Source organism: Paramormyrops kingsleyae, chromosome 25 (assembly GCF_048594095.1).
Source record: "Paramormyrops kingsleyae isolate MSU_618 chromosome 25, PKINGS_0.4, whole genome shotgun sequence".
In the NCBI taxonomy this organism is placed as follows: domain Eukaryota; kingdom Metazoa; phylum Chordata; class Actinopteri; order Osteoglossiformes; family Mormyridae; genus Paramormyrops; species Paramormyrops kingsleyae.
The window spans coordinates 22,738,241-22,762,567 of NC_132821.1; the positions used below are offsets into that span (position 1 = coordinate 22,738,241).

Below are 24,327 nucleotides of genomic sequence, written 5' to 3' on the forward strand. Positions count from 1 at the left end.
TGAAGGTAATGGTGGTTAGCGCAAGCGCTGACCGGTTAGCGATGCGCTCATAAGCTTCAAGGTCGAGGGGGGTGGAGGGCTGGGGGGGATTTTGGTCCGGCCTTTTCCCTGAGTTAGCATGTTCTCTTGGAAAAGCACTGAAAAGACACATTGTATTACGCGTGCGTGTGTGTGTGACCATATGTCCCCACAATGTGATATAAACCTGTGTATTTTGACCTTGTGGGGGGCATTTTTTCGGTCCTCACAAGGGGAAATTCAATTTTATAAAAATCTGCAACTGCATTCAAAAAAATGAAAAAAACCAAAAGACTTGTTTGGTTACTTCTGGTTAAGGTTAGGGCTGGATGGGGGTTAAGGCTGTCATTGTTGGGATTAGGGTTACGCCCGTAGGAATGACAGGGAATAGAGAGTCCCCACAAAGATATGACTACAGATCTGTGTGTGTTTTACATTCTACTATGACATGGGAGCTTTGAAGGCGTGACATCCCCCCCCCCTCCCAGGTAATAGTCTCTAGCTGAAAATGGTGGATGAATTTCTCCTCATTCATGTTCTTAGTTATGGGGGGGGGGGGGGGATTTGGACAGTATTTTCTATATTTTTTTTACTATGCTATAAAAATATTTTATATCCACTTATCACTACCAGTCCAGGTTAAATTGAAAATTACTTCTTAAAGCCTGGATTACATATTCTACATTCGTATTGATTCAAGCTGCTGATTTTAAGTAATCTCATCACCAGAGGGAGACAGAGATAAATATTCCACAAAGAAAGGCTCATCTTTCTCAGTGGCTAAGCCTTGCTCAGTGAACGGCCTTTAAGCACAAACTGAAGCATGCATACTGCTATCTGCACACATGAAACTGATCTTCTGCACCGTGCGACATCCTCCTCTTCTCATTCCCAAGGGCACTGCAGTGTCGACCCCTGTTGGGACTGAGTGTCCCTGGGCAATAACACATATGCTGGTAGCAGAAAAAACACTCAGATGTCAGATCGTTAAGAAAAGAAAATCAACTGCTTTGAAACACGGCTTCATTGAGATAAAATTTTATGTTGTCAGCGACGTAAGTAATGCTGCAGTTAGAATTTAGTTAGCATTATAAGATACTATTTGTCTTTATTGTTATTATTATTCGTGTTATTATTATTAATGTTATTCATCTTAATTGTTATTGCTATTTGTCTTTATTGTTATTATTGTTGTTATTCTTTGTGCTGTTGTTACGCCCACAGCCCTGACCAGCATAAATTGTTGGAAGATGTATGATGATGATGATTGTTGTTAATTTTATTTCATGGTTATATAATCCAGTATGGCTCTTAGCAGTACTGCTTTCGTGCCTGTGACTGGCCAGGTGGATGTACGGCATGTACTCAGGTGGTGCACGAGCAGACTCTGCCCATCGAAAAATGACTCAAAACACTTGATAAAGAGTCTGGGGTCTAGGGCCGGTGAATCATTAATCCTATACACACGATTCAGGCGGGGAGGCGCCCACACTAACGCCGAAGTAATCACTCTGCCTTTCAAAATGCTCCTTCTCTGAGGACCCTGTTTTTACACCCACATTACTCTCTTACAATTAAGGGAAATATATTTGTCTTATTTTCCCCCCTTGTTCCGTTGTCCTATTTTTAGGTTCTAAAGGGTCTTTTTTCAGCTCGGGCATCCGTGACAGCTCTCTGCACCAAAAGTGGACCGAGTTTCCTGTGATACCTGCGAGTCGTGCATCTTACATGGAAGAGCACAGGCAGTTGTGGTGTATACCACGTCTTTGTATAGGGCCCCTATGTGGCCCCCTATTGGCCAAAAGTAGTCACTACTCTAAATATGAAATAAATGCCTTATTTAGGAGACACTGAATGGGACACGCCTGAAAGGGAACGGGGAGCCCCCAAATAACTTTTCCTGTGGGACCCCAGCAAAAACAAACCCACCACTGAGCACAGGTAACAGGAAGACCGACACGGGGAATTAAATGTCATGGAATATGACCACAGGGGGGGGGCGCTCTGTAGCGCAAATGCAGCAGTCCATTTGGCCTCCAAACTGACGCTGCATAATTATATAAGCCCCCCCCCCCCCCCAAAATAATTCTAACTACTTGCCCAGAGTGTCAGCTGAGAACACAGCATGCCAGAATCAGTGCTGAGCAGACGAAAAAACAACTAGTTAGCAGATGACACTCATCACCTCTGCATCCAGACCTGGGCACTGAGATCGATTTATACTGTCTGAGCTGATGAGGGTGGACTATCTCCCGGAATGTTTTTTTAATCTGTTTAATCTGCTGTTTTATTGGTTGTTAAATTACTGGTCTCTCTCCCAGAAAACAAAGAGAAGCCTTGTGGTCACTATTTGCCTGCCAGCGAGGTTGTTCCGCCTCATTAAATGCAGAGTACCTTTTATTTGCCAACTATGTCCACAAATGAAATGTGCGATCTAGCAAGCTTGGAATCCAATTTAAGGCCAGGTAAGCCCCGTGAAGCATCATTACCGCCGGCCTCCCCGGTCGGGGCAGGTCACTGCATAGCGAGGCTTCCCCACATTGCTAAAAGCCCCCTGGTGTTGCAGGGACCTGAAGCAGGCCAATCAGGGTGATGGCTGTTCCAGACTAATGGTAAAGTGGCCGGGTTCAACAAAGAAACGCAAACGGCAGCATTTTCGATTCTCCACGGAGCAGGCATGCTGGCCACTGCTGTACCAGTCAGACGTTTAGATACCAACCATATGCAGGGTAGTAAGGAGGAAACAGATGGAGTGCTGTGACAGATGACCTGGCCCCCGCAATCCCCCACCAAAGAGCTGGTTTGGGATGAGTTGGATCAAAGAGTAAGAGCAAGGTAGCCAATTTGTGGCCAGTACTTGTGGGAACTCCTTCAGGGCTGTGGGAGAAGCATTCCAGGTGGCTACATCCAGAAGCTGGCTGAAGGAACACCGAGAGTCTGCAATGCTGTCATCGAAGTGAAAGGGGACAATACAATTTGGAAAAGTGTAAATTTGAGAACATTTTGAGATGTTGAACACTTCTCTCGGTTGTTGCAATATTTGATATGTGTTATTTTGTTGCCTCAAAGCTTTTTCCTATATGCTTTGCATAGCTAGAACAGTCATATGCATTAAAAGCAGGTGTGTCCAGACTTTCCACCGCTGTACCTTTTTTTCTACGGTTGAACGGTAGAACAGCAGAGAGACATCTCCATCACTGGAGCTCTTTACCCCGCCCCCCACGCCGGACATGATGGCAGGGGGGTCAGTGCCAGTCCACTCAATGGGCCTTTGTGGGCGCTGTGGTCGCCCATCTCCTGCCCGCTGCCCGGACAGCCCATTCAGGAGGTCACATGGGCCTCCCCCGCTCCGCGGGCTCACAAAGTCCCCCTGTGACTGGCACCGCATTAGCATGCAGCGCCTGCGGAGTGCTGTCCTGCCAAAGAGCAACCAGAAGACCCACGACTGACATACAGTAGTGTTTCTTTGGGGGCCGGAGCGAGCCAGCAGAGCGAATAACAAGCCACAGATGATGTCCAACTCTTAGTACAAATGTTTCCACCCAACCTTCATCAACCTGCCCATAGACGGGCAGAGATTTTGTGTTAAGACTCCTCTGTGTCCGATACAAAATGTTTCGACTGAGAAAAAAAAAAAACTAAGCCTATGTAAGCGATGTTTTAAAATGTCCATGGTAACAACTGAATTTTGCTCAAAACGATGTTGACTCTTGCATAAATTCAAAAGAATTTCTCTGGTTCATCTTGGTTACAAATCGTAGATGACGTTCGTAGATATTTAGCTAGATCACCTTGTTTTTTTTTTTTGTTTTTTTAGCAAGGGGTCAGACAGAGGTTTAACATCACCGCAGGAATGAAACATCTCATTTAACATTTCTGAAGCTGAACCAGATGTTGGACAAGCAGAAGGAAGGGCGTATCTAGATTTGCACGCAGCAAATATCCGCATTACTAATTTGATTTGCTAATAAATTATCGAGAAAAATAAACAGACGACGTAACGGACCGGGTTAGGTGTCTCTTGATGCCGGCTGCTGCCACAAGCCCACCCCTCTCACGCCCCCCTTCCTGGGCTCGCCGTCTGCGCCGGACCGGTTGGGAGGGGGGACCGCGTCGTGTGCTACGTGCAAAAATTGTGCAAAAAAAAATAAAAAAGGCGATCGGAGGCGGTGGATGGACCCGATAGAGCCGTGCAAAGGCGAAAGGAGGCGCTACGGCTCGGCGCCTTTCGAAGAAGAGGCGTTTCTGCATCTATACACCAATGAAGCGGGCCGAGCTATTTAATTCATCCATGCATAGGAGAGCAGCCGCATACCGTGCGTACTTGCGTTTAGGTCACATCTCTGCAGTCTAGTTGGATGGACTGTATATTTTAGGCTTAAAATAATACGTGTAATCATACTGAACTGATACGTGTGACGATCGGGGGATTATAACTGGAGCCTGGATACCGCGGTAAGTTTGTTTTTATATACATATTTCTTTATTTTCATGTGACTGCAAGCCCTGGGGTGGGAAAAATGTGACTTTCGTTTTGTCTGACAACTTAGATTAGCGTTCACGGTTAACTGTAAATGCTCTTACAGTAACTGCACTGAGTGATCTGGGTGAAACGTCCATTGTCCGATACGGGTGAAATGTCCAGTGGAAGCGGCACTGTGTACGATCCGGCCCTCCCGGTGGCCGCCGAGCTCTCGGTCCGCCGAGACCAGCATCTCGCCGCATGAACCCCGACTTGAAGCGGCTCCCTAAAGCGCCTGCATCTCTGTCGGCTGTGCCTGTTTTTTTATATATATTAATATATATATACACACACACACACACACACACACACACACACACACACACACACACACACACACAAACTTTGTAGCTGCAGTAGTCATATATAGATTGCAAAATGAATTAATTAATGCACAGCCTTGTTTTAAAATAATGCACGGTTCGGTTGTGTTCTTGAAACCTAAAGCTTAAGAGAAGATCAGCTCAGCACTTACGGCGCAACGGAAAAAAACGCATGCACGTTTATGGATAAAACATAATAGCCTTATATTAATAATAATAACAACAGTAGTATTGACGATTTGCGTGGAAGCTTCTCGATCAGAGCGCTATTTAAAGCGGGCGCTGCGTGTCCGCCATGCGAACACCTACCCTCGTACGTTATGGTATTAGATGCGATGTATTTTTCTTCGCTGAGGTCATATTTTTTAACGGCATTATTTCGTGTTGGGCTGAGCTATGAATTAACTGTTTAGTGGCTGGTGAATTAGATGTACTATCAGCGGGTTCCCCTTTCGCAGCTGTCGTGCGGGTTCATGACGCCCCGTCACCGCCATGGGTGTGAAACGGCAGCGTTTCGTCTCGCGTATCTTTCAAATTTTAATAAATGGTCAGAAGCACGCCATGATACCGGAATGATAACATGACAGTCCGCGGGTTTGTTGCTTGCTTGTCTTTGAAGTGCACTAAGAATTCCCCTGAATAAAATGCAAAATGATAGTTCGGAAGAAGCATTTTAACTACATTCTGATCTATTATACGCATTGTGGTATGTTTTTTTTTACCGCTGCAGATAATCAATACCATTGGAAGGCGAGGCTGCCATGAAAATACCAAAATATTTACACACAGTTTTCACGGAAATGCCTTCTGAGCGTGCAGTACCTCTGCGCTTTCGCTTTCCATTACCACCTTTGCGTGCATCAGATGGGATCGCCGGCTGCTGACACCCTGATATCTATTAAGGCCTCCACGTGTTTCCAATTTAACATTCCCTGCTGGTCAGAAGGTCCTAATTCTCCAGGCTCCCGTAGTCTAGACATGTTCCAGACCTGAGGGATACTTTAACAGGAAAGGGGAGAAAGTGGGGGGGGGGGGGATGTCAAGGTGGAAGCACTGTGGGAGATTTTACACGGCTTTACTTAAACACTGTCAGTGCAGTGCGTTTGGTGTATGAATCCGCTTAGCCTTTAGCTATCTTGGGTCATTACCTTTTTAGCATGAATTTAAATCCCATTCTGGGATCAGGACTGACTCGAGCTTGTCATCAGTGAGCAACTGAAGGCTGCGTTTCTGACAGGATCAAGGCGGGACCCCCAGCTCTTAAACCAGCACATTCAAAGTCTGCTTTGCTCCAGCAAGGCTGTAGTACTGGTCAAGCACTGGTGGACTTGGCCGGTTTGGGCTTGATCAATCCAGTTTTGTTTAGGGCTGACTAAATTTATCTGGACCTCGTAGTGGCGCCGATGTGACTGACCCCAGCTGTAAAAAAAAAGAGCTTGCTTTTTAGCTAATATTATGAATATAGTAAATTTGGATCTTTTCCTTGGTTTTCTGTCCACCCATCCATCTGGTCAGTGTCACAGGAAGGTCAGCCTGTCCCTAGGAGAGTAACGCACATGACAGGGCCAGACCCTGGATGGGATGCCAGTCCCTCGCACTAAAAGTGTATGTGAGATCCCAGTTAATTCCTCCCTAAGCAAAGCAGGCAGCCTCCTCACTCATGTAGGGTGGGGGGCTTGAACTTTAGACAGCAGTCCTCCCCCCAACTAGGCGATGAGTTGAACATGAAACCACTACCTGCCTGTAACACTCCCAGGTCCTGACTTATGCACTGCTTTTATTTTTAATTTATTGTTTGCTCTCACTGAAAATAGGAAGTGCTGTAAGATGCTGTAAAACCTGAGAATAAAGCTACTGTAATTGCCTTGGGAACGATGACAGAAGGCCTTATCGCGGCTCTTGGCACACGGCGTTTATTTGCCCCGAGCGGGCGAGCAAACACTGCGGTCGGACGGAGCTCAGAAGCGTTCGTTTCGCCTACGGACGGTTTTCACTTTTGTTTCATCTTGCGTCTGCTGTCTTGCCGCAGGAGAGCTGGCCAGGCTCTGCGTTCGTTCGTTCGTTCGTTCGATCGATTTGAGTTCAGATTTCGTTTTTAAAAAGCTCTGTGTTTCTTCCCTGTGTGCCAAAGTGTCCGTAAGCGGCGAAGAGCTCGGGTTCGCTGGAGTCACACATATGCCAGTGCTGCATTATCAGAGTCGGCTCTCCGACCTCGCCGGTGTCCCCCGACCAGTCTGGGGTCATTTACAGTATATGCCCCTGTTTCAGGGTGAGGAACCCTGGTGCTGTCCGCGTTGTGGCAGAGGGTCAGGCGGGTGGAAGATACACGGAGCCATGTCTGAACACGCGTGTAAATGTCCCTGGCTGGCGTGTGATGTTCCGTGTTTGGGTGCACGGCCCGTGTGTCTAGTATGCTAATGGGAGTGACAAACATTACTCGACTTATCTCATGTAATTCTGTGAGTTTTACAAGTTACCTCACAGCTAGTTAGAAACAGCCCGCCCACACACACACCACCCCCCTTCCTGAACAGCCAGTTAAATAAACTTTGCAGCAGATACCTTGCTATGGCAGTTCATTGGAGCAGCACCAGGCGTGTGTTGGGGCGTGGTCATGGTGGCCAAGTGCCAGGGGCAATAGCACAGGTGTGTCGGCGAGTACGCCCATCCGATCCAGCGATGAGAGTGCCCTCTGTCTAAAAGCCTGCGCCGAATCCGGCCTGCTCCGGATCTACACACCACATCGGGGCCTGGCTCATGGTGGGGGGGCTTGGGGGGGGGGCGAGGCTACAGGGAGCGGAGACAGCTGCACCTGTCATCTTGCTCCCAATCCACGGAGGAGAAAGAGAGGAGAGCGGAAAGCGGGAGAGGAGGAATGACGTGAGTAGAAATGGGAAACGCACTGAGTCGGCCTGGGGGGGGGGGTCTTTTTGGGGGGAGGGACAGCCGCTTACCTACCAGTGAAAGACAGAAGAACCACCCATCCTTGGAGTGTGCCTTGCCGGAGTCCGGGGCGCGATTTCCCGGCTTCTGATCAGCCTCCAGCAAAGTGGATAAACACAGGGTTCAATTATACTATATGTGAGACAGATAATCATGAGACATGACAGAAAAATGTAAACATGCGAGTAAGAGAGGTTGTGAGTAAGAGAGGTGGAACAGATGTGCAGTAGAGTCATGATGGGTGAGAGTGTCGCCACATTCGCTGCCAGTGAAGAACTCGGGTCGATTTTATTGGGTATTTGCTATCAATTACGCCTGTCAGATGGATGAATTAGTCTCAGATGAAATCTGGCAAGATAGCACTTTTTGTGTTTTTAAGTATAGCACATAGCCTCAGGAAGAGTAATAATTAGTGTGTTTCATGCTTAGCGTCATTGCATTGCTTATGGTATGTGCGCATCTTCCCTCCCCCCAAAAGAAGACAACAGTTCACACCTGCATGCCGAGCCCCCCCACTGACATCCCGTCCCTCTGGAGTGACAAAACAGGAGTTTGATCTGAGTGTTTCTGCTCCTCTGTCGCCAAATCCAGACCCCCGTGCTTGTAAATCGCCACTGCGGTCGCCCCCCAACACACATCCTCGTGCTGCTTTCACAGTCCCCCCCCCCCACGGTGTTAAGTTTCACGTTTGCATTTCCCGCGGCCGGCCCCCGCTGCTAGTGGAAATTTCCATCCCGGATTGTGGCGTAGAGAGGGTCTGCTAAAAGACGGACTACGGCGGTCGTGACTGTCAGCTATTCAGCTGGACCGGGGGGGGGGGGGGGGGGGGGGGGGGGGGATGGGGTTGTCAGGGAGCACAAAGGGAAACATTTTTGTCAGCGTGCAGACAGACTGGAACTGTGAGCGGCTGTCGGGTGAAAGTTTAGCTAACTGCCGATAGCCGCTAATCGCTAAGTAACCAATGTAACGGAGAAGCTCTTGGTAAATAATCTGCTGTATGTGCGAGTTTCTGTGTGGCTCTCCTCTTCCCGCTCTCGACGTTTTGGTCACTGACCCAGTTCTGTCCCCCCCTCCCCATCAGACCACGTTACTATTTATAGCCACCCTAACTTTTAGACTTCCAGGAGCACGGTGACTTGTAAGTGGACGGTGTACCGGGAAGCTTCTGTTCCTGGACGTCCAGCTTCCCGTCGGGACCCGTGGTTGATCTCTTTCGGAGTTTCAGAAAATCGCCTGGGATAAAAAAAAAAAAGCCAGGAAATGCAGAGATAAGAGTAAAGCACTTGAGACATGACTGACTGGCCATTTCATACTGATTCAGGTTAACCACCTTATTCTAGAGTAAATGAACAGCTCCTGCATCCCGCTAACTATGTTACACTGTATTGCTGCTGTACTGTAGCTGGCATTGACCTTTGCCGCCCTGTCAGCCTCATCGGGGCAGGAGTGGGAAGATCGGTGCTCATGGAAGCAGGGGAGGGGTAGCGTTGCTGGGCTACGCTGGAGAGGCTCTCGTGCGACTGTGTGGCCCCGCGCTGGTGTTGGTGTGTGGCTGACCGCAGGCAGCATACCGCGGCACTGACGGCACGTGCAAGCCAAGGACGGACTCCCGTGGCCTCTCCGCATCACCCGTTAGGAAACGCTGATGTTTTCGGAACCGGTTCTGCACGGTATGAAAAATCAGGATGTGTCTGCTGGGCCTTCTGGTTATCTGCGGAGTGGCCACTAGGTGCACCGCACGTCCCGAGTGTCTCCTCAGGGGATGCAACAAGTCACTGTGGGTGCGGGTTCGATTCCCCTGCTGTTAAGAGGACTCAGTTCCACCAGAACCATGGACTTCCCGGTCCGTGGTGTGAATATTACTGAGCTCCGCTCTGGGAGGGCTCGGGGGATTTTGGGGCTGGTCCGGGGGGGGGGTCGGTTGAGTGACCAGCGTACGGCTCGCGTAATTTTGCTATCACTCAAAAAGTTAAAAGCCTCATTGTGGCCATCGGAGGCAGCCAGCCGCCCACAATGCCCCCGGCGGGCAGAGCCCACCGCCAAGACCTCTTCCCGTTCCCTCAAACGGGGGGAGTCCCGCAGCATGGATGAAAGGCCCAGGACGATAAAAACAGAAGGAAACAGCTCGTGGGGGTGGGCATTCGGAGTCGTTTTTCTTCCTGACTGCAGGGAAAGCTTAGCCTGACCGACACTTCAGGAGCTGCCTTTGTGGTTGTTTACCGCCACGGGGTCGAGTTACCGTGACGATAGAGTTTTACAGCTGTCCGGCTCGGATACTCCTGGTGCCGCGTGTGGGGCGACACAAGGGGGGCTTGTCGCCATGCTTCGCTTCGGCTCTCCCAGGCGCGGGATCAACCCAGTGCCCATCGCGGGCCCCCCTCGTGCCCACCCCGTCCTTCCTCAACCCTTTTGTCATGCACACTCTAAGCTGTCCTGCTCTACGTTGATCACTATTAACATATGTGTTCTACAATTTCAGCGTTCTGACTAAAATCTTCGCCTGGAGCTATTACTTCTTATTTTTAAATTATTTTGTCCAGGCGGGAGGAAATGCCAAAAATCACGATAATCACGCTGAGAAAAACTTTTTCAAGCTAATACCTCGATAGATGATTAAAAAAAAAAAGCATTAAAATCCTATAGCAGTTTAGGCTGCAGGTACATTAAAACTATAAACTGTGAATTATGAAGTGTAGTCACTGTAATAGGTGTGGATTTGTTTTGGTAATTTTGTCAAAGACTTTTACGCTGCACATTATGTAACCATAAAGTGCTCTTCCGGCTCCCAAAAGCGGCGTTACTTAAACCTGGTATGCAGTCATCGTCTGCTTTCAACGGTGGGCTGGACTGGGTGCAGTCTGATCCAATTAACGCTGCTCATCTGAGTGCCTGCAGACATACTGGAACCTTTGTGGGAGCCTCCAGTTTTTCTAGGTCTACCTGGAACGTTTTAAAGCCATAAAGAAGTCACATATCTGTGGGTCGCTCCTTCGTACTAGCGGGGACTGAGGGGCCCCACGGAAGGTCATGACACCTTTAAACGCTGGACTCCAAACTGCTGCGGCGCCGACTAAAAGGGGCCCCAGGGCGGATAACAGAAAACAGGAGCTGGGAAAAGCCGCCATGCCAGCAGTGAGCTGGAGAGCGAGGCTCACATTCCCTACGACTGTGCTGCAGTTGGGCTGTGCTGCTACCAGCACAGCCCAACTGACCTTATGTAGCATGAGATGCTTGTCGGCCCTCGGGGACCAGCTGGGGGGTCGTGAAATGAGGCCTGTGCAGCAGGGCTAATACAGCGCAGAGGTGGAGGTGTCACTATGTAACACAAGTTAAAACAGAGGAGGGGTGTCGTCGTGTGACACAGGCTGAAACAGAGAGGAGGAGGAGGTATCACTGTGTAACACAGGCTAAAGCAGGCCAGAGGAGGAAATATCACTGTGTAACAGGCTGAAAGAAGAGGAGGTGATATCACTGTGTAACACAGGCTGAAACAGCAAAGGAGGAGGTATCACTGTGTAACACAGGCTGAAACAGCAAAGGAGGAGGTATCACTGTGTAACACAGGCTGAAACAGCAAAGGAGGAGGTATCACTGTGTAACACAGGCTGAAACAGCAAAGGAGGAGGTATCACTGTGTAACACAGGCTAAAGCAGGCCAGAGGTGGAAGTATCACTGTGTAACAGACTGAAAGAAGAGGAGGTGATATCACTGTGTAACACAGGCTAAAACAGCAGAGAAGTTATCACTATGCAACAGGCTAAAACAGCACAGAGGAGAAGTTATTACTGTGTAACACAGGCTACCAGAGAGTGCAGTAGAAGGCGGTGGCTTGAGCCACCAAACAGCGCGGAGGCGGTTGGAATGCCCAGGCCAGCGTGGCATTGGATAGAGGCCCACACTCTGGCCCTGGTCAGCAGCACTTCACTGTGAGTGGAAGGATTCTGCGTGGCAACCGGCAGGGACAATGATCAGGGGTTTCCTGGGCAGGGGGACAGGGGCGGCCCATCTGGTGTTCCCTTCCCACGTCGGGGGTGCCGGCGTGTCCCAACACGCCCCTTTCGAGTTCGGGGAATGCAACCGCAGCGGACCACACGAGGAGTCCTGTCGAGTTTAGGCGTGATTTGATTTGTGGCTGCTTGACTGACGCGAGGTAACTTGCCGTCCTGGTGATGCCTTCAAAGCAGGAATTATGGAATGCAGAAGACCTGTATTCAAAGATCAGCCGCAGGTGCAGATTTTCTGTGTGTGTGTGTGTGTGTGTGTGTGTGTGTGTGTGTGTGTGTGTGTGTGTGTGTGTGTGTGTGTGTGTGTGTGTGTGTGTGTGTGTGTGTGTGTGTGTGTGGCTCCATCCCAGCAGTTTCCGTATGTAAATCAGAGAGACCGGAATTGGCGCGTGGGCCGTGTTTCAATACCCAATTAATCCAAATCCTCTTAGGCGGCCGTGTTACTCACCAGCTCTAAAAGGCACAGGCGCGTCCCTCTTCCCCATTATCTTACTTTTTCTTTCACACTCTGCTGCGGCATCAGGAGGCTGAGAGGTGACTGTGTGATTCAGTGCGGCATTGATAAGCACGACGGACCTCGCCGTGCTCCGGGGGCAGGTAATGCACTGGGGGTCCAGGAAGCGGACCTGCGATCGCGGAGATTAGCTTCCCGGAAGAAAATTCGCCCACCAAGTGGCGTAGGTGAGGAGTAAATGGAGAAAATTGAAAATTACCATCACGGTCACTCCGGAAACAGGACCACACAGAAACTACATGCAACATGCGGAAGTAAATTCAGTTACTTCTTCTGGTTTTTTTTACTCCCCTGGAAATGAAAGATGCCCCAGCCACGGTGATAAGCGTAGGTCCTGGGATCCCGACGGGGACCAACAGAGATCTGAAAGGTGGAAACGTCCCCTTCTGGAGACATGTCTGTTTACTGAGAAACTACAGTCAGCCTGATGAAAATAACGCACTAGCATGTGCGCTAGCAGCCAATGTCTATTATTTTCGCTGTCAGAAGTTTCATTAGAGGAAAGGTTACCAGAATGACGAATGCATCCTCCTGCTGGTCATCTGACGCCCACTCATTATTCTGTCCATCCTTCCTCTCTCCTTCCAGAATATCTATGAGCTCCGACTCTCTTCACTACAGCTTCAGGATGCCGAATATAGGATTCCAGAACCTTCCTCTGAATATCTACATCGTGGTGTTCGGGACGGCCATCTTCGTCTTCATTCTCAGTCTGCTCTTCTGCTGCTACCTGATAAAGTAACGCCGCTTCACCTCCGTCTCAATCGCCCCGTTTTGGATTAAACGGCTCATGTTTGTACTCTTATCTTAAAGGACCCCCCCCCCCACCCCAGGCCCAAGCCTGGTGGAGACGGTGGGGGGTCCCTGGCTGAAATTTCATTAAACAAGCCTAACAGAGAGCTAACATCAAGCACGATTTCACAAGATATCCGTTGGCGCGGGGACTCGCCATTACCGGTGGCGTTACCTGCAGCAGCCAGCGAGCGTCGGTCCGGCACCGTCACCCTGGGTCACCCTGGGTCACCCTGACTGCTGTTGTGCACTCCTTTGTGGGGGCAGGGGGAGGTCACACGAAAAGGTCAAAGATGCGCATGCGAGTAAACAGAGACAGGTGGCGCTGAACCTGCGTGACCAGCATGCCGCGATCCGACGGCCCGCCAAGCCTGGAGTGTGGAGTGGGGGGGGGGTAATTCTGTGCCTTCGGAGGAGGCATCTGCCCGACTTGCACAAATAAAAATAAACCCAGCAGCCTGTACCCTGGCAGCACTCCCAGTAAAATTGTTAACAAGGTGGCTTAACCTCCTGAGAAGTAAACAAAAAAGGCCAAAATCATTCAGGTCCACCAATGGTCGACCCGTACAGGTGACGGTCCCTCCCCCACCTCATGCCGGTAACCAGGCATCATGTAGTACAGAGGAGAGGATGGCTTTAGGTGGGGGTGGTAATCGAGGCGTGCTTCTTCCCTACGATTCCCAAATGGCGGCTATAAGGCATCGCCCCTGCTGATTACCCAGAATCCCGCTTCCGCGGGCCGTTTTCTTCATGTCACGTGAATCATCTAATTGGCCGTTGAGGTATCCTTACAAGGTCCAGGCGGGCTTGACCTCTGCGGTGTCGCACGCAGCTCTCGTGCTGAAGTCGTGGTTGTCACACCCCCGGAAAATCTAAAACTGGGAGATTCATGATGGGGGGGGGGGGGGGCATGTTTTTGTACATAACCTCGCTTCCTGCTCCCTCCACTAGAGCAAACCGCAGGGGTGGTCAGTGCAGACCAGCTGATAAGTCACTAGTTCTTTCTGCGGTTAGTCTTTTAAAATCCCCACGGGTTGTTTTTCTCAAAATCTGTTACGCTTCACGTGCAGTTTAATATTTTAATGCAAAACTGCCAGCGTGCAATGTCACATGTTATAGTTCAGCGGCCTTTTGTCCTGAGGCCTTTACACCCTGGTCCTGTAGCCTTCTGGAGAACAGACGCAGAGTTTTTTAACCACTATGCCCCCTGGTGGCAGCAGACGGTCAGTATGGGCCAAAAGCTCAGCCGGAAGCAAAGTGGCTTGCTTCTTTATTATTTGTTTTGTGAGGGCACTCCCAGTAGGTCTTGAAACGGGAGTAGGACAAACAGGAATGTGAGATAAATAGATTTTAGCCTCAGTGTTAAGAGTCCAGTTCAGTGCTCTGCACAGCTGGTGGGTGACATTGGCCGAGTCATTAGTGTAAAAATGTCCATGTTTTGATACAGTCCCCTAATATTTCAAAGAAAGTAATTAAAGGGGCAGCGCGCGGATGCTGGCTGGTGCCCTGAGGCTGGCGGGCAGCCCTGCACACGCCTGGCAATGCCAGCACACCATTCGTTGGTTAAATGCCATGGGGAGGTGGGTGGGGCCGCCAGGCAGTCGTGTGGGGGCATGCACCTGCCAACAGCCTCCAGAGGTGGGTGTGTTTGGGTGTGGGAGGGCAGGGTGCCGAACTTGGCGTCGACACTTGACTCCGCCCCCTTAGTCTGCACATGAGCTAATGCAGGCTTGCACAGTGCATCTAGGGGCTTAAGAATACATATTTACCTGCTGGTCTCTTTCAGGGTGTCATTCCCCCCCCTCCCCCGAGCTGGCTGTTTGAAAGACCTCCTCTCTCCCAGGGCTGAGAGGTTGAGGTCACTAGTAATGGAGGTAAATGTCAAACACCCCCCCCCCCCCCCCACCGGGCGAATGCGACTAGTTTTGCCCCGCTCATTACACTGCTGTGACGATATGACGGTCGCCGTGGCTACGGTCTGCTTTGTAAGCGGAGTGTATGTGCGCAAGCACACATCAGATGCCCGCAAACCACCCCCCCCCCCCGCATCTGTGTAATTACAGTTGTTTTTTTTTTTTTTAATGGCGCATAGAGGGAGAGCGGGAATGTAGAAATTAGGCTGGGTACTCATGGTCCAACAGCACTGTTTGGTTGGGGGGGGGGGGGGCGAGGGGGGCAATATTCAATGGCATAACAAGAGAAGCCCTGGTGCTGATGAATGAAGCTTTGATAAGGCGTCATTTTCACTACAGAGCATGAAATGAAACTTTCATAGCATCTGGTTTAAGTGGCTGAATTCTTGTGTTATGTCGTGAGAGACTATTAAGACACGGTCAGTTCCTGCTTTCAGACTATTGCAGATGCTGGACCGCATCACTAAACGCCGGGTCTCCTCTTTCTGTGTTCCTCTGCAGGTTGAGGCACCAGGCACACAAGGAGCTATACGCATACAAACAGGTAAGGGGACACCGTCCCACGTCGCAGTAAGGTGACAGGTAGACATGCCATCCCTTAATGGCTCACAGGAGCACTGGCTGTGCTTGGAGCAGGAGTTTGAGGTCCAGCTCCTTCAGAGCCCTGTCCAAGAAGCAGTGTAGTGTGTTTTAGGTCAGCCTGATAAGTCTATTAGGAGATCACTGATAACGCTGAGGCCAACACAGGCCCAGACAGACCTGAGAAGTTCTTCTGAAGTCAATCCCCACTTCTCACCCTCGTAGAAGCATGATGCAATCAAGCATCTCATGACTGTGTCTTGTTCCTCTGTACTGGAGCATCACGACACCAACAATGATGAGCGAAGGGACATGAAGGCCACCCCCCCCAGAATAGATGGAGTGATGCGTGGGGTGTTCCCTTACATACTGAGGCGTTATGCAAGCCCCCTCTGCAGAAGGTGGACAGATGGCGTGTGTCACCGTATCTCCCTGCAGTCTTACTGCCAAACCCAACCCAACTGCGCCAAAACCTGGTTCCTGTCTTACTTAAAGTCAGGCAGTGGATGGAAATATCAAGAGACTAACAATTGACTGCGATATTCAAACCCAGTTAGTCCATGTTGAGCCCTTCCATGACCCTGCTACCCAGAATCTTCAAATCTGGTTGCTAACTTCATGCTCAACCTTGTTGCAGAGCTTTGAAAGTGTGTGGTAAGTCTGTCTGTTAAAGGAAGTGTGTAATTCTGACCCAGTTCTTGTTCTTGTTCTTCTGCAGGTCATACAAAAGGAAAAGGTGAAAGAACTAAATCTGCATGAGGTAAGCGAACCAGACAGGTTTTTCTCCCCAACTTTTGAGTCTCACCCTGGTACCAGCCAGCTTCAAATTTGGTGTTGTGCTCAGTATCTGTTGGGTCTTAGGTGTCGCCTTCAGTCTTCAACTGTTCGCCAGCTTCCTGTTAGTGGTCCTGTCGCGGTTTTAACTTCTCGTGGCTTCAAAAGAGAAGTTGTACGTGTGGTCTGTCTAGTGAAAACATGTTCAATACTTTTGGGTTTCTTTGATCCCCACTTAATGACCTCAGTGTGAGTCTGGGCCAATCAAAGCGCAGCAAATCAGTTTCTCCATCAGGTGGATTCCTCGCATTTTTCTGAGCTACTTGTGCTGCTGACACAGTAGCTCTGCGAATCTTGCTAGCGGGATGCAGTCAGTTAATTCCAGCTAATAAAAATTTGTCCTGTAGCATCAGTATCTCTGATGGGTATCAGGTACTCTTATTTAGGAGAGAGCCTGTTCCTCAGCACAGGCCTGGTTCTCAGAGGCTTCCTGTTGGTCCTCCTTCCTGTTGGTCCTCCTTCCTGTTGGTCCTCCTTCCTGTTGGTCCTCCTTCCTGTTGGTCCTCCCTTCCCAGGCATCCCTGTTAGCCCACGTCCTTGTTTCTTACACTCCTTCCATGACCTCTACTCACCTAGCGGGTCCTTGCTAATGAAACGCTGTGGGAAGTACTAAGGTGTGAGCCAGACCACCTTCCGCCCCCACGCCAGCTGGAATGCTCCGAAGGCGCTCCCTTGTTGGGCCTGGGGGGTGCCAGAAAGTACTGGAAAGAACCGGACCTCAGGACGAAAAGCACTGCAGGTCCTGCCAGCAAGGGCATTTTTAGCGACAGTCGCTTTGGGCTCGGAACCAGCAGATGGACCGAAATCCCTTCAGCAAGCAGGATCCACTGCATTGATTGGGTTTTTGCAGAGCAGCCAGAGTGCTTTTTAGCAAGGGGCCCGAGCGGCACTGGAAGGACCACATAGTTTCAGTGGATGGAAACTGAAATCCGTCCAGTGAGAAACTACTTCCACTTGGCACACAGCTGAGCCGTCAGACAAAAACATACTAGGTTACTCTACACAGAGTACCTGTGCCACGGGACACAGACTACATTTTCTAAGCCCACTCTCTGCTTATCAGTTGTCTTAAATCATTAAGCTGTAGACTGTGCAGCTCACACACAGTATGAACATTTACGTTTCCAGGAGTCGGTGATGCTGGGTAGGAATCTCGATGGTCCACCCATTACTGACTCATCTGCAGTTACTTTAATTAATTCTTTAAACCACATAAGTAGAATTTAGGTCAGTTTCATATCTATTATTTCTGGGATATTCCAGAAGTGCTGTTTCACTTTCTCTTTGCGATTGTCCATACAGCCCTAGAATGTCTGCAATGTTGCTGTTCAATTTGTAAACCACGCGGGAGCAAAAGAATTGCTGGAATCCCGTGACACAAGCGTCATCATACACACGCACAAGACTCACCTCCCTCCTGACCAGATTCCGTTCTGAATCACACCCCATCTGTCATTCTGCGGCAGCATGTTGCGGAGGCCGGTATCCGCGGTAACAGCCGCCTCACTCACCCGCCACCCCTGCGGTCCTTCCCCCACTCAGATATGTGCTGTGTGTCTGGAGGAGTTCAAGCAAAAGGACGAGCTGGGCATCTGTCCGTGCAAGCACGCCTTCCACAGGAAGTAAGTACCGGCCGGACGCTGTGACCGCTAACGGCTAATGCTAACAGGTCCCTGTTTATGGAGAGCGGGGTGGGGATGGAGGAGCAGAGACCGAGGCTATGGCCAGACGGAGGCCGACGCCCCCCCCCCCCCCGGCCCTCCACACGCACGCACCGCCAGCCTCAGTTTCCGTTCTTGTGTGCTGACTTCCTGCCCGATGAAATTAGACATGTAGGTAGAAAGTGAGTTTCGTTTGTTTTGTTTTTTCATTTAAAAGGTTTTGTTTAGTTTTGTTGGGAAGTCCCTACAGTCACTGCCAGTGTGGGAAAGATCACTGCATCTGATCCTCAAAACCACAAGTCAGTCTGATCATAATTGTAACCATCAAACTGCAGCTACTGGCTTTGTAACTCTTTCCTCTCACATGTCCCAACACTTCCATGTTGTCACCAATCATTCTCCGTCATGGCGCCAATAATGAACCACTCAGTATCCCCTTTACCGCCTGACCCAGAACTTAACCCCCCCTCCTTCCCCTCCCCCACCGCCTTAGAAACACCAGCATGTCAAAAATAGTCTTGGCCCCTGTGAATTATTCACTGCCAAATAGTGGGATCTAGGCCAGGGTGTCACAGGCCACAGACGTTTTGTTATTTGTGGGATAATCCAGTGACCACTGATAAATTAAAACCCTTAAAACTGCAATAAATTTGCTCCTCCCACCCTTGGGGGGAAGGCACACTTGCTGGAAGTTACAACTAATCATTGGAAAATACAGTTTTTTTTAGTAAGACTGACCCACCCCCTCCCAGGATAATATTAACATGCCATCTCTCACCCTATCAGGTGCCTCATCAAGTGGCTGGAGGTTCGGAAGGTTTGCCCCCTCTGCAACACGCCCGTCCTGCAGCTGGCCCAGCAACAGGGCCCCCCCGAGCCCCAGGGACCCCCACAGCAGCCTTTACCTGGCGTGGAGAACCTTGTGTAGCGCCCCCTACAGTACAGGTACACTCCTCTGTAGCAGAGGACAGGAAATCCCTCACTATGCAGCCGGCCACGACCTGTGAATCCCTCGCTAGCCCCTCCCTCCCGCTAGCACCTCCTCCCCGCCTTGGCAGACTCCTCACGAATCACCTTTTCGTTTTCATTTTCCCGTTCCACGCGATGAATGATTTCACAGTTTCTTCAAGCAAAAGCCTGGACTGTTTCACAACCAAAGCACTTTGTTTTGTTTTTTTTGTTTTTTTTCTGGAGACACCAGCACAAGGAAGGACGATGAACAAAACAGTCAAATGAACGTCAACAGGAATGGCTGTTTTGTTTTGTTTGTCTGTTTTTTTGAAAGCAAGCACTTTAAGACACTAATCGCTTGTGAAGACTGTAATGAAATCACATTCTATTTTACTATAGTAATTAATTTTTTTTTAATCGTAGCTAGACGAGTACAGACGCACGTCCTTTTCGTTTTCTCTCTAAAAGGGACAAAGGCTTTTTCAAGGATGGCACCGAACAAGGACGTTGATGCTCATGGCGGCCTGCGAATGTCTCCTTTCCTTCATGGTCAAACCTCTGTCCCATTAACTCCCCTGGGCAATGTGAAGCCCCTCCCCTTGGCATCAGGTCCCAGTGGGTATCATCAGCTCTGCCTCTGACGTACGACCCCCGAGCTAAATGCCACCCAACTCTCCCTTCCCACCCCCCCGGCCACTTAATTCGCGTTTATGCAAACGGGTTTTTCAGCACCTGAGGCGTTCAGCCGGTTCCTCTCCGATATTAAGACTCAAGCCATCTTCTCGGTGGGAATCCTGCAGCTAGCTGACATTACAGCCCTTGTGCAGAAAGGACATCCATTCTCTTTTGCTCTTATTATTCTGGCACCCTTTATAGCAGAGTTATTCAAATCGCGGTCCTCAAGGTCCGAGCACTGCTGGTTTTCCAGCCTTCCTTTACCTGTCAGTCAGTTGTGAAGCCTCTGACCAATCAGAATCAGTAATTATTAAACTAATTAACTGGGAGAGCTGAAAACAAGGCCTGGATTTGGAATTGAGGTCCAGATTTGAAGAACCCTGCTTTATAGGAATTCAAATCCAGATCTTAACGCACACTCAAGTCCCTGTAAAAGGGAAACCGTCAAATTTCTACTTAAGCACTTTGAGATCTTAAACATAAATGGCTTTGCCAGGTGAAGGCATGGAGTCAAGGTTGCACTTCAGTTTTTTTTTCCTTTTTTTGAAACAGTATTTAATGTAACAGGCAGGGTAATGATGAGCATTTCCGTCGGTTTTTCCACAACTTGTCAGAGCCCCTCTGATTCCACAAGGCTTTTGCCCTGCTGGTCGTGCTGCAGTTTGTGAGACGCGATAGTTGTGGGGCAGTCAGCAACATCCTGCGCAAGCCAGCTATGAAGCGGGGAAACCAGATGTCCCATTGGCTGCAGGTGGGGCTCGGCCCAGCCAATCGCGAGCCGCGATTCATTACATAACCTTAAAAAAAAAAACAAACAACAACTGGACAGTGCCCAGCACATAAATGTTGTGCCGACACACTATGTTTGGAGTGCAGTGTTTTCAGCGTGGGCTGGGCCTCTCTGCTCTGGAGAGAGACTGCGCAGAATTGTAACGTTAATCAGCATAGCTTACGCCCCAATACTGCCACCCCAACTCACTGCCTGCGAGGTCATTCCCCAAATTTTGTGCGATTGCCAGCACAGAGTGGGGGGAAAACCTAGCACCCGGCCCCCAAGTTTCACATTTGCTCATCATCCCGAGCTGTGAAAATGGCACACACACACACACACACACACACAGATTGTGTCTACTACACTGCTTTCATTTTATTTGCTTGTACTGGGCCCAGCTCCCAGTCTGCTGGGTGGTGCAGTAGCCAACTTTATTGCTAAGCAGCTCCACCCCCCCACCCAGAAAGAATGAAGGCCTTATTCTGGATGTTTCTCCCCTCTCCATTCCCCCGCAGAATGTCCATTGTGTACATGCCGCCCCCCCCCCCCACCCCCCCGAGCATCATGGGAAGTGGTCAGACAGCACTCCTCACCACACCCTACGTTTACCTTCCCCCACCAGAAAACCTGCACACACATACCCACCAGCAGAAAAACACGACAGTGATTGGTTACCTGCTACCCGGTCTGTCCAATCAGATGCATTACTTGCTGTCTTGATTATGCCCTGTCTAGTGTGTATGTCTAAGGAGTTAAGAAGTGAAGACGTAAAAGCTAACACACAAAATTTTACTTGGGGTGGCCCTTCTCATACATTATTCTTCATAAGTTGTTCTGGGTGCCTTGTGACTTAATTTTGAGACCAATTACCGTCACCTTGGGGAGGAAAAAGAACAGATTACAACACCATTGTAGCCGTCCTCTTTCTTCAATGGTTAAAATACCGAATAGTCCGTGAAAAGAACCGCATGTTGACAAATTACAGTAGCACCCCTTGTGTGGTTGGGGTCAGAACAAAAAAAGCGAATTTCTGAGTACTAGCTGTATGTGCTCTTTTACGCCTGAGCCGTAGGGAGCTGCCCACACGCAAGTCACAAGACCGACGCCAATACCAACCCACTTCCACATCCTGGAGTTCCAGGTGGAATCCCAACCCAGATCGTGCTGTGTTAATTTTCCACATACCCGACTAGGCTTTCTTTTTAATTAAGGCCTTAATTAGGTTTTAACAAATCCGCCAGGCCTACATCTATTAATACCTCTTACCTACACCAGGTTGAAGCTCATTCTTATGCGTACATGCTGTTTATCAGTATGATGATCTTTTTCAAAACGGCCAACCCATCTCCCGCGTAGAATATGCTACATCGAGCGGCTTCACCAAGATCCACGGAGCGGACGCGAGTCCGGTCATCTGGCGCGAGCTCACAGAACAGCAGGAGAGGATTGCCTGTGATGACGAAACTCAAGATGTGATCAGTCAAGTACTCTTAACCGCGTGTTTGTTTATGGAAATTTACAGTGTTATTGCTTAATTCCGATCTGTGTTGATGACGGGAGCTGCTGGTGGGGGAATCCATTTACTGAAGGGGAAGTTTTTCCTCAATACTTCCTGGCTGCCGTAGTGCTCTGAGCTGCTCACGACTTCAGTCGCTCTTACTGTAGTGGGATGCGAGGCTCAGGACTACCGAAAGGATGTTCAGTTGCCAAATCACGGTGGTCAGGAGTGGCGGGAGAGGTGAATCTTGGAGAAGTGGACGGCTCTCCTATAATCACTCGATGGACGTACGTGTCAAGTTCACGTCAGCTCCTAGGATGAGAAGGAGAACTGTTAGCAAACCCGACAGACGACAAAGCTTCTTGTCAAGGGGTTAGACAGGGCCTCCAGCCTTGGGGGGGGGGGGGACGTCAGACATCCCACATCCAGTTGGGACACTGGGAGGGGGCAGCGGTGACCACATCGGTTGGCCCTGCTCACCAGGACAAGCGTCAAGATGCTACCAGCAGAAAGCCTGTCAGTTAGCACTCGATTTCAAAACTATCATCAGTGTTCAGTTTTGTGTGTGCCTGTGTGTTTAATGATTTCTAGATTATTCAGTCCTGTTTGTTGTGGGGGGGGGGGGAGGGTGGGCGTTGTTGGCTCTTAAACTGAAGACGCACAGTCCCTATTTATTGAGTTTATCTGTGTTTGTGTCCGTCTTATCGTCCCTGCCGCCTCGCCGTGTCCCTGAAGGGTGTGGTATCACCCCCCCCACCCCCACCCCCACCCCACGCGGGAGCGGTAAGCTCCCACACTAACTGGGTTTGTGATTTTCACAGACGTGTTTGTAAACTAAGAATTCTGCAGCAGAATATTTTTGGAGACATTAGCTGTACAGTATTTGTAAGCTCTATTTTTGTATATTTTATTGCTTTTTTTTTGGGGAAAAAAAATGAAATGCTTTTGTTTTTGCTAATTTCTTGTTTTATTCGTTTAAAAAAAAAAAAAGTGCTGCATGTTATTGACTTGAACTGTAAATAAAAAAAATACCAATTTTGGAAGTAATATCATGTTGATTGTATGTCGACGTGTCCATCCCTGACTTATGTTTTACACATTTTCGTTACGCCTCAGAGCCCTGCGTACTGAACAACACGCAGCTTATAGTTTTGCCCATTATCAGCACCGTCCTCAGGAACGCCGCTCATGGGTCCCTCAGCCCTCAGGGCAAAATGGCTCCACCTGGGCTATGGGTCTGCGTCACCCCAATTGGCCTCCATAACTGCTCCTCTCTAAGGTTTGGTTCCACGACAGTGTGATGAGGGCCTACAGGGCTGCCAACTTTGGTCAGCTAGCTGGAGTGAGATGTTTGAGACAAGTCTGCACACGCATACACACGCATTTACATGTATGTAACCGTGTTACCACCTTGTAAATCGTCTGTAGGGTTTGCAAACTACCCCAGTGATTTTGGAGCAGCTAATTTTAAGTTAATGATGGAATAATACAGATTTGCTGTGAGATTTCTTGCACGAGCATGACAGTCTGAAAGCCTGGGTGTCATGCCAGATGCTGGGATTATCATACCATAAACACAGCATACAAGAAAGGAAAACTATCACGTGCTGTCAATGTCTGCCACTCCCAAGTTACATAATATCTGGGAAGCCCATTAAAGAGCAGGAATTCCCCTTCCTCCCTGGATCAGAAGGAGGCTCGCTGGGGCTGGGGCTGGGGGCCATCTCACACAAAAGGGCGAATCAGTTGACTCCATGGGTATTTACAGTTTATTTTAATGACAGAGGCACTGAGAGGTAGGGGCTGACATTGACTTCTTTCGACTAAGTATACAAAATGACAATACTGTAGCCAATCTGTACGCTACAATACTTTAAATTATGCCTATGATTCGTGGATTTTCATCCAGTTCTGGAAACTACAAAAATTATAGCTGCGTCACATATGTGCATTTGGGAAAACCGTGTTCCGCCTTTTTTTAGGATCGACATCAGTCACAGCCAATGAAAATAGAGGGTGCACCCGGTAGCCAATCCGATTTCGTGAGAGGGGCGGCGCTAAATCGGCACCCCGCATTTTCTTCTACCACTTGCTACAACCATGTTGATTTAAAGAATGAATTCGCTGGAAGTACTCATCTAAAAAGACACACGAACAACTTCAAATTTCCCTGATATTCAATCAGATATTTTACTGGAAAGCTTATGTGAAATGCATCAGGCAGAACCCCTCCTCAGATTCCAGCCGGCAACTATGGGGTTAAAAGCCTGCGTCTGTAACCGCCAACAACCTTGTAGTCGAAATTTACATACTTGTATGCATACTAC

At 49.3% G+C, this 24,327-nt stretch overlaps 1 protein-coding gene across 2 annotated transcripts; it reads left to right on the forward strand.

Moving 5' to 3' along the window:
- Positions 1-4,096: 4,096 nt before the first annotated feature.
- Positions 4,097-22,767, forward strand: rnf24 (ring finger protein 24). Of its 2 annotated transcripts, none has more exons than XM_072707016.1 (6): positions 4,097-4,473; positions 12,914-13,063; positions 15,532-15,574; positions 16,328-16,369; positions 17,986-18,065; positions 18,891-22,767. In XM_072707016.1, exons 2-6 carry the CDS (start codon positions 12,921-12,923, stop codon positions 19,030-19,032), a joined length of 450 nt encoding a protein of 149 aa, XP_072563117.1. In that variant the 5' UTR covers positions 4,097-4,473; positions 12,914-12,920; the 3' UTR covers positions 19,033-22,767. The 2 variants fall into 2 exon arrangements, with proteins under 2 accessions (XP_072563117.1, XP_072563116.1); XM_072707015.1 differs by lacking the exon at positions 4,097-4,473 and adding an exon at positions 7,660-7,743.
- The last annotated feature ends 1,560 nt before the right edge of the window (positions 22,768-24,327 follow it).